The sequence below is a fragment of the Stomoxys calcitrans genome, chromosome 3 (assembly GCF_963082655.1).
Source record: "Stomoxys calcitrans chromosome 3, idStoCalc2.1, whole genome shotgun sequence".
Classification (NCBI taxonomy): Eukaryota; Metazoa; Arthropoda; class Insecta; order Diptera; family Muscidae; genus Stomoxys; species Stomoxys calcitrans.
This window is the reverse complement of record NC_081554.1, coordinates 50,935,614-50,949,029: the sequence shown is the minus strand read 5'-3', so window position 1 is coordinate 50,949,029 and position 13,416 is coordinate 50,935,614. Positions and strand designations below refer to the sequence as shown.

Genomic DNA, 13,416 nt, shown 5'->3' with positions numbered 1-13,416 from the left:
CCACCAAACTACTCAGGCGTAAGTAAGTATAGGTCTAATCACGATCCCGTAGAGCCAGTGGACTATCCTCGGATTCAGGCCCCATTTCGAGCCCACGGCCAGTCTACATAGTGCCCAACATCTGTGAGCCTTCTCAGTTTCCTGTCCAAGATCACACCTAAGTATTTGACCTCCTCAGATATCGGAATCGTCATAGGAAACCTGGTGCGTTAAATTGACCCATCTTCGTCTTACTCGTGATCAGGCATATTTCAGTCTTCTCTGGGTTAACATTGAGCCCCCTGGGTCTAGGCCAGTCATGTGCCATATGCAAGACCCTTACGGCCCTTCTGCATAGCTCGTTCGGATTCTTACCCATCAGACGGGTTCAAATCCCTCCTCAGTCAGCATCCTTAATAGGTCATTTATGGTGGTCACGCATAGGAGTGGCCATAAAATGCCCCCTGTGGCGTGCCTTGTGCCGCTTTCTCCCTTATATTTATGCCATGGGACATACAATTTACCCACCTGTTCCTTAGCATATGGGTTATCCAGTCTCTAAGGATCGGGTCCACCCGGCACTGGTCTAAGGATTGGATCAGTGTGTCGGTCCGCACGTTGTTAAAAGCCCCCTCGATGTCAATGCATACCGCTTGGCATCGAGGAATTCTTCTATTTTATACACAACTTCGTGCAGGGCAGTCTCCATCGACCTTCCCTTGACATAGGCATGCTGTTTGTATTTGAGCAGTTCGCTGGAAGTCCTACTCTTTATCATGGTGTCCACAATACGTTCCATGGTTTTGAGTAGAAAGGACCTAAGGCCTATGGGTCTGTAGGCCTTCGGTGTCTCATAACTTGCCTTGCCGGGCTCGGGTATAAACACCGCCCTTGTCTCCTGCCAGGCTTTCGGTGTATATGGAAGTCCTAGGCACGCTGTGAAAAATTTAAATAGTTTTTCTTTCAGTGCATCTTTCTTGCAGTTGACTTTCGTGTGTTTGATGTTCCTTACTTTGCCTTAGTGCTCCCACTTTATTCAGGTAGCTTAAGCATGCATCCTTTTGGTAAAAAGTTCTTATTCTTATTAAAATGAATTGTAATTTGTCTGGACTTAGAGTGCAAAGTAAAAAAAAAAAGAACGACAGAGTTAAGCGTAATGCGAAAGTGCGAGCAAAATGTCCGTAAAGCAAGACCACCGAAGTAGAAGTTTAAGATTTTTTGCAAACATTTTTCTTATTTACGCCGTAGGAGATTTATTGCATGCTGGAAATCCTTTGAATGTTTTAAAGCTAATGTGATGATGTATTTATATTAAAGAAATCCACGGTGGTTTTGAAATGAGAAAAATCCTTTACTTTACTTTAATTGGTTATGACAGAATATTTATTCCACTAGCCGAACGTAGAATAGCGTTCTAAGCGCCTCGATCTTCTGCGCTCATTCTAAAATCTCTGACAACGAGTTTTGAGGTGTCTCCCACAACTTGATCTTTCCATCGGGCTTTTGGTCTTCCCGGTTTGCGTCTACCACCGTGTTTGCCTTCAAAAGACTTCTTTGCTGGAGCTTCTTCATCCATTCTGACAACATGACCCAGCCAAAGCAGCCGTTGTATTTTGATGCATGTAACTATGCTATCGTCGTCATACAGCTCATACAGCTCGTGGTTCATATATCGCCTATATTTTCCGTTAACGCAAATTGGTCCCTATATGTTACGAAGAATCTTTCTCCCAAACACTCCAAGCACTGCCTCATCTGCTTTCACAAGTACCCATGCTTCAGAACCATATAACAGCACGGGTAGTATCAGTGTCTTGCATAGTGTGGTCTTCGTCTTTCGAGAGGTGGCCTTGCTTCTAAACTGCTTACTTAGTCCAAACTAGCATCTGTTTGCCAGTATTATTCTTCGTTTAATCTCAAAACTGGTGTCATTCGTTTCGGTTACGGCGGCGCCGTGGTAGATAAAGTTGCTGACTATCTCAAAGTTGTGGTTCCCAACTTTCTGCACTTGCTTTATCTGCTCTAGTTGTACAAGGCGTTTTGGGAGTTGCAACCATCCATTTCGTCTTATCTCCATTTACTGCCAGACCTATTTTCACTGACTCTCTTCAATTCTGCTCTTTCAAAGGCAGCAGTTACTATTTCCTGTGACCGACCTATGATATCAATGTCGTCTGAAAAGACGAGTAGCATGTGCTCTCTTGTGATTAGTGTGCCATATCTATTCACATCTGCATCTCGTATAATCTTCTCCAGGCAGGATATTAAAGAGATCACACGATAGGGTGTCTCCTTGTCTGACACATCGTTTGGTATGGAATGGTTCGGAGAGATTCTCTCCCATTCTTACTGAGGAACGCGCATCAGCAAGTTTCATCCTGCAGAGAGTCAATCATTTTGCAGGGATACCAAACTCAGACATAGCTTGAAATACCTTTGAACGTAAAGGAGTCTCGAAGGCGGCTTTGTAGTCAACAAAGAGATGGTAGGTTTTGATTTCTTCCTCTCGGGTCTTTTCCAGGATTTGGCGTAGTGTGAATATCTGGTCCAAGGTGGATGTACCAGGTCGAAAGCCGCTTTGATAGGGCCGAATTACCTCATTGACTTTAGGTTTTAAACTTTCACACAGAACGCTCGAGAGTATCTTGTATACGATGGGGAGGAGACTTATTCCTCTGTACTTGGCACATTCCGTCTTGTCTCTTTTCTTGTGTACAGGACATAGTATGCTGAGGTTACAATCTTTGGGTATGCGTTTCTCTAGCCAGATTGCGCAGATAAGCTGATGCATACGCCTTATCAGCGTATCGCCTCCGGTCTTAAAGAGTTCAGCGGGTAACCCGTCGGCTCCTGCTGCCTTGTTCTTAAATAGTTCTTAAATAGTTCAGCGGGTAACCCGTCGGCTCCTGCTCCTCGGACAGATTTTATTTTTAGTGTCTTAAGGGACACTTTTATCTGCAAAACTCCAAAACTATTATAAAGATTACTCTATTTGTTTTTTTTTTAGAATTTCTTTTTTAAACGAAAATTGGACCACAAATGAAAAATTGGCAGCCCGAATTTTATTTCAAAAAGTCGAGTTGACCACCTTTCGGGGGCCTGCTGTGAGGCGCCCGGACAACCTAGGGCCTTGAAATTTTGCACACGACCTCGCTAGCTTCGTGTTAACCTTTTCATTTCATTTTACGGCATATATATTGGGTTGCCCAAAAAGTAATTGCGGATTTTTCATATAGTCGGCGTTGACAAATTTTTTCACAGCTTGTGACTCTGTAATTGCATTATTTCTTCTGTCAGTTATCAGCTGTTACTTTAGCTTGCTTTAGGAAAAAAGTGTAAAAAAGTATATTTGATTAAAGTTCATTCTAAGTTTTATTAAAAATGCATTTACTTTCTTTTAAAAAATCCGCAATTACTTTCTGGGCAACCCAAAATATTTTTTTTTTTTTGATTTCTCCCACTGTGTGTAACCGGACCAACGTTAGGTTTTTGTTTTTTTTACCAACATTATGTTATTGGCTTGTGAAATGCTAATTGATTTGCATTTTATTATAATAAAACACCACATTTATCCACTGTCTCTTAAATTTTAGTATCTTGCAGTTGCCATCTCATCCGAATTACAAACAGAAACTGCAAAACACCATCATCAGCAACAGCGTGCAACAAAATGGAAAAAGAACCATAAAAAATTAGACGTTAAAATCTTTAGGAAATTACAACTGTTTTATGGTTGTTTTTCCTATTTGGGGGGGAGGGGGGCTCTTAAACCACTTTCAGTCAACATTTACTTAATTAAGATATTAAGTTTGGAGCAACTTTATTATTTTGAGCTTAAAAAAACTTTAAGGCATTTTTCTCTTAATGCTGTGCTGCTTTTAAAAGCCTTCCAGCTAAAGAAACAAAAAAACGAAGAAAGCAAACACTTCGTTTCTTTTTTTTTTTGAAGGATTTTCTCAAAAGTCGACTAGAAGGAGACGCCTGTTAGGGACACGCTTTTATTTTCTCCTTTTACGTGTTTTTGGTTTTTAGCCTAAAGGGGCTTTCATTTTCTTTGACTTTTGAGATATTATTTCGCAAACCTCTCATTGTAACACTGCACACTTGCAGCTATCTGGGGGTGCTTTGCTCTGCGAGTGCTGATAAAAACATGCAAAGTGTAGAAAAAGTCAACTTACCGTTACTTTGTCACTCATCCCTTTTAGCCGCTGTATGAATTCTGTTGTTGAACGTGCCTTCTCTGACAATTGTTGCAGATTGTGTGAAAGTTCCGTCTGTAAGAGAAGATAAAAACCAGCGAGACATTAGTGACAAATTACTTACAAAAAACAAAAATGGTTTGGTTGCGAAAAGAAAGTCATAAAGACCCTAACCACCACCATATAAGTCATACAAACACAAATAAAATATTTTCCCGAATCCAAAAACAAAAAAAAAAAATATGTATAAGAAAGAATGGCAAGAAAAACCCCAAAAGCTGTAAAGGTCCAGGAAGAGATAATGGTTCGTAGTATTTTTATGAAGTGTAAAAATAGCGGTTTAAAAAGAACTCTTGTTGCAAAAAAGAGCGAAAAAAAGCTTTTGCATTTGGTTTTGTGCGTTTTTTTATACCCTCCACCATAGGATGGGGGTATACTAATTCCTTCATTTTGTTTGTAACACCTCGAAATATGCGTCTGAAATCGCATAAAGTATATATTGGGTTGCCCAAAAAGTAATTGCGGATTTATCATGTAGTCGGCGTTGACAAATTTTTTCACAGCTTGTGACTCTGTAATTGCATTCTTTCTTCTGTCAGTTATCAGCTGTTACTTTTGCTTGCTTTAGAAAAAGTGTAAAAAAAGTATATTTGATTAAAGTTCATTCTAAGTTTTATTAAAAATGCATTTACTTTCTTTTAAAAAATCCGCAATTACTTTTTGGGCAACCCAATATATTCTTGATCGTCATGTCATTTTTCACCAGTCCAAGACTTTTTATGTGATGATGAATGTTGATTTTGGTATATTTAACTTCTCTCCTATCTCACGCTCAGTTACATGACGATCCAATTCGATTAATGCTTCGATTTGGTCATCATTAACTTCATTTGGCCAACCTGAACGTGGCTCATCTTTAAGTGAAAAATCTCCAGAACGGAATATGCGAAACCAATTTTGACACTGTCTTCCTTTTAAGGCTTTATCACCATACACATCTCGTAACTTTTTAGCAACCTGCTCCTTCCGTCCGTCCTTCCGTCCGTCCTTCCGTCCGTCCTTCCGTCCGTCCTTCCGTCCGTCCGTCCTTCCGTCCGTCCTTCCGTCCGTCCTTCCGTCCGTCCTTCCGTCCGTCCTTCCGTCCGTCCTTCCGTCCGTCCTTCCGTCCGTCCTTCCGTCCGTCTTTCCGTCCGTCCTTCCGTCCGTCCTTCCGTCCGTCCGTCCTTCCGTCCGTCCGTCCTTCCGTCCGTCCGTCCTTCCTTCCGTCCGTCCTTCCGTCCGTCCGTCCTTCCGTCCGTCCGTCCTTCCGTCCTTCCGTCCTTCCGTCGGTCCTTCCGTCCGTCCTTCCGTCCGTCCTTCCGTCCGTCCTTCCGTCCGTCCTTCCGTCCTTCCGTCCGTCCTTCCGTCCGTCCGTCCTTCCGTCCGTCCTTCCGTCCGTCCTTCCGTCCGTCCTTCCGTCCGTCCTTCCGTCCGTCCTTCCGTCCGTCCTTCCGTCCGTCCTTCCGTCCGTCCTTCCGTCCGTCCTTCCGTCCGTCCTTCCGTCCTTCCGTCCGTCCGTCCTTCCGTCCGTCCTTCCGTCCGTCCTTCCGTCCGTCCTTCCGTCCGTCCGTCCTTCCGTCCGTCCTTCCGTCCGTCCTTCCGTCCGTCCTTCCGTCCGTCCTTCCGTCCGTCCTTCCGTCCGTCCTTCCGTCCGTCCTTCCGTCCGTCCTTCCGTCCGTCCTTCCGTCCGTCCTTCCGTCCGTCCTTCCGTCCGTCCTTCCGTCCGTCCTTCCGTCCGTCCTTCCGTCCGTCCTTCCGTCCGTCCTTCCGTCCGTCCTTCCGTCCGTCCTTCCGTCCGTCCTTCCGTCCGTCCTTCCGTCCGTCCTTCCGTCCGTCCTTCCGTCCGTCCTTCCGTCCGTCCTTCCGTCCGTCCTTCCGTCCGTCCTTCCGTCCGTCCTTCCGTCCGTCCTTCCGTCCGTCCTTCCGTCCGTCCTTCCGTCCGTCCTTCCGTCCGTCCTTCCGTCCGTCCTTCCGTCCGTCCTTCCGTCCGTCCTTCCGTCCGTCCTTCCGTCCGTCCTTCCGTCCGTCCTTCCGTCCGTCCTTCCGTCCGTCCTTCCGTCCGTCCTTCCGTCCGTCCTTCCGTCCGTCCTTCCGTCCGTCCTTCCGTCCGTCCTTCCGTCCGTCCTTCCGTCCGTCCTTCCGTCCGTCCTTCCGTCCGTCCTTCCGTCCGTCCTTCCGTCCGTCCTTCCGTCCGTCCTTCCGTCCGTCCGTCCTTCTGTCCGTCCTTCTGTCCGTCCTTCCGTCCGTCCTTCCGTCCGTCCTTCCGTCCGTTCCGTCTGTCTGTCGAAAGCACGCTAGCTTTCGAAGGAGTAAAGCTAGCCGCTTGAAATTTTGCACAAATACTTCTTATTAGTGAAGGTCGGTTGAGATTGTAAATGGGCCAAATCGATTCATGTTTTGATATAGCTGCCATATAAACCGATCTTGGGTCTTGACTTCTTGAGTCTCTAAAGGGCGCAATTTTTATCCAATTTGACGTGGTGTTTTGATATCACTTCCAATAACTGTGCTAAGTATGGTTCAAATCGGTCCATGTTTTGATATAGCTGCCATATAAACCGATCTAGGGTCTTGACTTCTTGAGTCTCTAAAGGGCGCAATTTTTATCCAATTTGATTGAATTTTTGCACGTGGTGTTTTGATATCACTTCCAATAACTGTGCTAAGTATGGCTCAAATCGGTCCATGTTTTTATATAGCTGCCATACAAACCGATTTGGGATCATGACTTCTTGAGCCTCTGGAGGGAGCAATTCTCATCCGATTTGACTGAAATTCTGCACGTAGTGTTTTGGTATTACTTCCAACAACTATGTTAAGTATGATTCAAATCGGCTCATAATCTGGTATAGCTATCATATAAACTGGTCTGGGATCTTGGGCCAAATCGGTCCATGTTTTGATATAGCTGCCATATAAACCAATCTTGGGTCTTGACTTCTTGAGTCTCTAGAGGGCGCAATTTTTATCCAATTTGACTGAAATTTTGCACGTGGTGTTTTGATATCACTTCCAATAACTGTGCTAAGTATGGTTCAAATCGGTCCATGTTTTGATATAGCTGCCATATAAACCGATCTTGGGTCTTGACTTCTTGAGTCTCTAAAGGGCGCAATTTTTATCCAATTTGACTGAAATTTTGCACGTGGTGTTTTGATATCACTTCCAATAACTGTGCTAAGTATGGTTCAAATCGGTTCATAACCCGATATAGCTGCCATATAAACCGATCTTGGGTCTTGACTTCTTGAGTCTCTAGAGGGCGCAATTCTCATCCGATTTGACTGAAATTTTGCACGTAGTGTTTTTTTATGACTTCCAATAACTGTGCGGAGTATGGCGCAAGTCAGTACACAACCTGATATAGCTGCCATATAAACCGATCAGGGATCTTGACGTTTTGAACCTCTAGCGGGCGCAATTCTCATGCGATTTGGCTGAAATTTTGTACAACGGCTTCTCTCATAACCTTCAACATACGTGTCTAATATGGTCTGAATCGATCAATAGCTTGATACAGCTCCCATATAAACCTATCTCCCGATTTTGCTTCTTGAGCCCCTACAAGGCACAATTCTTATCGGAATGATCTGAAATATTACACAATAGCTTCTACAATGTTCAGCATTCATTTATGGTCCGAATCGGACTATAACTTGATATAGCTTCACTAACATAACAATTCTTATTCATTATTCTTTGTTTGCCTAAAAAGAGATACCGCGCATAGAACTCAACAAATGCCATCCATGGTGGAAGGTATATAAGATTCGGCCCGGCCGAACTTAGCACGCTTTTACTTGTTTTTTTGCTGCTAAGGTCTTCATCATATATTCAGTGCAAAATGTTCTTGTCGCTATGTTCTGCCTCTACTGATTCGCAGTGGGTATAACAGCAACAGCAACTTCATGCTCACGGAACATTTGCCATAAAAGTAACCACAAATGCCCGTAGCCATATCCATAGCAACGATTCCGGCATGGAGACGCATCTCTTTTTTCGTTTACAACGCACACAAACTCCACACCACACATCCTTTTTTCATGAGAGTACAATGAGTACAAAAAGGCGTGAAATGAAAACTTTTGTGTGGCACATAACCAGCGGAAATAAAATGTTGATGAATTACCATAAAAAGAAACGACAGTATGTCATATGCCGCAAACTATAAAAATATAAATGCTATAATTTTTATAAAATTAATATTTAAAGAGAGGTATGAGAAGTTAAAGAGATATAACTATAGGAGCTGGTGAAATGGCAACTAAAACAAGTAAAAAGGCATTAAGTTCGGCCGGGCCGAACTTTGGATGCCCACCACCAAGTATATAATACTCATCCTATTTTGTTACTTATAACTCCGCTATTGGATCCACAGTTATGTCTACATAGGGGCTGGTCTCGTGAACAAGTAACAGATTCAGCGAAATCTGGCAAGAAATATGCTTTTTATGGGATTAATTTGAAGATCGGTCTATATGATTCATGTGTGGGTTGGAAGTCGGGGGGGCTTAAAACGACTCATTTTGTATACCAACCACCATAGGATGGTGGTATACTAACCAAGTCATTCCATTTGTAACATCTCAAAGTATTGCAGGTGTGGATGATGGCGTAACAGTTTGGATAAAGAGATTACGGCTAGTATTGGTCAAAGGACGCTAGGGGTATACCTCAGGGAGGCGTCATTAAGCCGCTGCTATGGTTTCTTGTTGTTGATGTGTTTCCGTTGGAGGCGAAAGCGGTGAAGGTGTGTGCTTATGCAGACGACCTTTGCATTCTTGCTACGGGTAAATTTCCGAACATCATATCGGACATTCTTGGTAGTGCTCTTGGTGTCTTGGGCCGTGGATTGCGGGCTTAGGTTGAATCTTTGGAAGACGGAACTGGTCGGAAGGACTTCGGAGTTTGAACTCCCCACGACGCAGGGTGTAGCTTTGGGGTTGACTAAATCGACTAAATTTCTCGACGTTATTCTTTATAGTAAATTGGACTGGAATTTGAAAAGAGCCTTCCGGGAAAGAAGGCCTTTGCGGTTCTTGAGTCGTGTCAGAAGCTTATAGGATGGAAGTGAGGTCTACGGTGTTAATAGGTTTGCCATATTCGGCATATTGGTCTATATGACAGATTTATCTAAACACAGTCCGATCTTTACCATATTTGGGTCAGATGTTGGGAGGCCTTAAGCTACTCACTGTTTAAAATTTCAGCGAAATCGTATAAAAGCTTTTATGGGCTTCAGGCCCCTTATCGGCAGATCGGTATACATGGCAGCTATGTCCAAATATAGTCGGATCTGAACCATGTTTAGATCAGATGTTGGGAGGCCTTAATCTACCTACTGTTTCAAATTTCAGCGAAATCGGATAACAAATACAGCTTTTATAGGCTTCAGACCCTTTATTAGCAGATCGGTCTATATGCCAGGTATATCCAAATATAGTCGGATCTGAACCATATTCAAGTCGGATGCTACGAGGCCTAAAGCTACTCACTTTTTCAAATTCCAGCAAAATCGGGTAATAAATAAAGCTTTTATGGGCTTCAGGCCCCTTATCGGCAGATCGGTATATATGGCAGCTATGTCCAAATATATGCCGATCTTACCCATATTAAGGTCAAATGTTGGGAGGCCTTAAGGTACTACCTGCTTCAAATTTCAGCGAAATCGGATAAAAAATAAAGCTTTTATGGGCTTCAGGCCCCTTATCGGCAGATCGTTCTATATGGCAGCTATATCCAAATATAGTCGCATCTGAACCATATTTAAGTTGGATGTTAGGAGGCCTAAAAATACTCGCTTTTTCAAATTTCAGCGAAATCGGATAACAAATAAAGCTTTTATGGGCTTCTGACCCTTTATCGGCAGATCTGTCTATATGGCAGCTATATCAAAATATAGTTCGATTTGAACCATATTTAGCTCCGATGTCGGGAGGTCTAAAACTACTCAGTTTCCAATTTCAGCGAAATCGGTTAAAAAATAAAGCTTTTATGGGCTTCAGACCCTTTATCGGCAGATCGGTATATATGGCAGCTATGTCCAAATATAGGCCGATCTTACCCATATTAAGGTCATATGTTGGGAGGCCTTAAGCTACCCACTGTTTCCAATTTCAGCGAAATCGGTTAAAAAATAAAGCTTTTATGGGCTTCAGACTCTATATCGGAAAATCGGTATATATGGCAGCTATGTCCAAATATAGGCCGATCTTATCTATATTAAGGTCATATGAGGATACATAATTTTATACTCACCACCAAAGGATGATGGTATACTAATCTAGTCATTCCGTTTGTAACATCTCGAAATAATGATCTGAGACTCCATAAAGTATATATATTCTGGATCCTCTTGACATTCTGATTCGATCAAGCCATGTCCGTCCGCCCGTCTGTCGAAATCACGATAGCGGTCGAACGCGTAAAGCTAGACTCTTGAAATTTTGCACATATACTTCCAATTGATGTCGGTTGTTGGGGATTGCAAATGGGCCATATCGGTTCAGATTTAGATATAGCTCCCCTATAAACCCATCTCCCGATTTGACTTCTTGAACCCCTGGAAGCCACAAATTTGGTCCGATTTGGCTGAAACTTTGCTTGTGTAGTTCAGTTATGACTTCTAACAATTGTACCAAGTACGCTTCAAATCGGTCAAGAACCTGATATAGCTCCCCTAAAAACCGATCTCCCGATTTGACTTCTTGAGCTCCTGGAAGCTGCACAGTTGGTCCAATTTGGCAGAAATTTTGCATGTGATGTTCTGTTATGACTTCTAACAGCTGTGTTAAATACGGTACGAATCGGTCAAAAACCTGATATAGCTCCCGTATAAACCGATCTCCCAATTTGACTTCTTGAGCCCCTGGACGACACAACTTTGGTCCGATTTGGCTGAAATTTTACACGTAGTGATCTTTAGCGACTTCCAATAACTGTGCCAAGTACGGTTCAAATCCGTCTATAGCCTGATATAGCTCCCATATTAACCGATCTCCCGATTTGACTTCTTGAACCCCTACTTTTGTCCGATTTGGCTGAAATTTTGCATGAAGTGTTCTGCTGTGACTTCTAACAACTGTGCCAAGTAAGATCCGAATCGGTTTATAACCTGATATAGCTCCCATATAAGCCGATTTCCCGACTTGACTTCTTGAGCCCTTACAAGCCGCAATTTACGTCCGATTTGGCTGAAATTTTGCGTGTGGTGTTATGTAATGACCTCCAACAACTGTTTCAAGTATGGTATAAATCATTCCCTATCCTGATATAGCTTCCATGTAAACCGGTCTCTCGATCATCCTTGATAGGTTAAAGAGGTATGTAGAATAGAATAAAATTATGCCCTTGAACTAAATTTATTTTGTCTAAATTTATAGCAGAATCCAAGGTGGTGGGTTCCCAAGAGTCGGCCCGGCCGAACTTAGCATGCTTTTACTTGTATAACACTTCTACGGTGTTCTATGCTTTATAAGATTTTTTTGCATATCAAGAATAAATTAAATAAATGAAGCAACTTTTGGAGCTAAAAGTTGCTTGGTCATATTAGTCGTTTTTGCTTTTTTGTTTTTTTTTTTCTTTGGAAAATTCCATATAAGCTAAAAACGGTAGCTAGTTTCGAATAAAACTTAACGCATATCTCTGTATCGCAGACGGTGTGGCATGAGTAACTATAATAAGATAATAATCGCAGACACAATGGCACCAGCCTGTCGCATATGCATATGCATGACTTTAAGAAAAACTTCTTGGCAATGAAGGGAAACGTGCCTTGAGAAATTGCTTCATATGGAAAGTGGTATAAGGAGTTTAGAGAAAAATTGCCAAAAAAAAAAAACTTTAACAAGTAAGTTAAGTTCGGCCGGGTCAAAACTTATGTACTTCCCACCATGGATCGTATGGGAAAAGTTTTTTGAATGACACTCTCAAATATATGGAAGCTATATCCTGTTATAGACCGATATATTCCAAGGTTAGTCAAGGCTCTGAGAAGTCTCATACAGAAATACAACGAGCAAAATTTCAGCCAAATCGGATAGTAACTACGCCCCCTAGAGGCTCAAAAAGCTGCTTGACACGGCTCTAGCAGTCGAATCTGAAAACCTTTTTATATGACAGCTATAAATGGTTAGTAACCGATTTCGGCCATACCCGACAATATTGCAAGAAGTCAAAGCAAAATTTCCGCCAAATCGAATAAGAATTGCGCCCCCTAGCGGCCTAAGGCGTCAAGATAAGAGATCGGTTTATGTGGAAGCTATATCAGAACATGTATTTGTGTAGAATTTCAAGTGCCTAGATGTACTCCCTCGACAGTTAGCGTGCATTCAACAGAAAGACAGACTGTCGAACGGACATGGCTATATCAACTTAGAATCTCATGACGATCAAGAATATTTATACTTTATGGGGTCTTAGAAGCATATTTCGAGGAGTTACAAACAGAATGACGAAATTAGTATACCCCCATCCTATGGTGGAGGGTATAAAAAGAGTATGATTTTAGGTTTGTGTACTGCGGGGTTGCCACACCGTCAGAATTTACACTTTATTAACAAAACTATTTTCGAACCACTATAACTTTAAAACAAATTCATGAATTTTAAAAAGCCCAAGCGGCGTTTTCCACTGAAATTTCTGATTTTTAAAACTACGTGTCACAAAATTGCAAAAAATAAAACCCTTTATACGCCCTTTAATTTTTTCAAACTTACCTCAAAATTTTCCCTTTCTGCGAGCGCATGTATGGATCGATCTTCAGACAGACGGACGCCTGTCGAAAGCCCGCTAACTTTCGAAGGAGTAAAGCTAGGCGCTTGAAAATTTCCACAAAAACCTTATATTAGTGTAGGTCGGTTGGAATTGTAAATGGGCCAAATCGGTCCACCTTTTGATATAGCTGCCATATAAACCTATCTTGGGTCTTGACTTCTTGAGCCTCTAGAGGGCGCAATTCTCGATTGACTTAAATTTTGCACGCGGTGTTTTAGTGGCACTTCCAACAACTGAGCTAAATATGGTTCAAATCGGTTCATAAGCTGATATAGCTGCCATATAAACTGATCTGGGGTCTTGACTTTTTTAGCTTTTAGAAGGCGCAGTTCTTATTCGATTTGGCTGTAATTTGGCATGACGTGTTTCATTGTGACTTCCAACAACTGCACTAAATATGGTTCAAATCGGTCCATAACTTGAT

General features: G+C 42.4%; 1 protein-coding gene across 2 annotated transcripts in view; it reads right to left on the bottom strand.

The window, feature by feature from the left end:
- The window catches only part of LOC106087135 (E3 ubiquitin-protein ligase TRIM9), a 573,450-nt gene that overhangs the window by 56,180 nt on the left and 503,854 nt on the right, over positions 1–13,416 (bottom strand). For both annotated transcript variants that reach the window (XM_059365015.1, XM_059365016.1), the window contains exon 3: positions 4,158–4,253. In XM_059365015.1, coding sequence (XP_059220998.1) covers positions 4,158–4,253 — 96 coding nt within the window. The remainder of the gene's footprint in view (positions 1–4,157; positions 4,254–13,416) is intronic.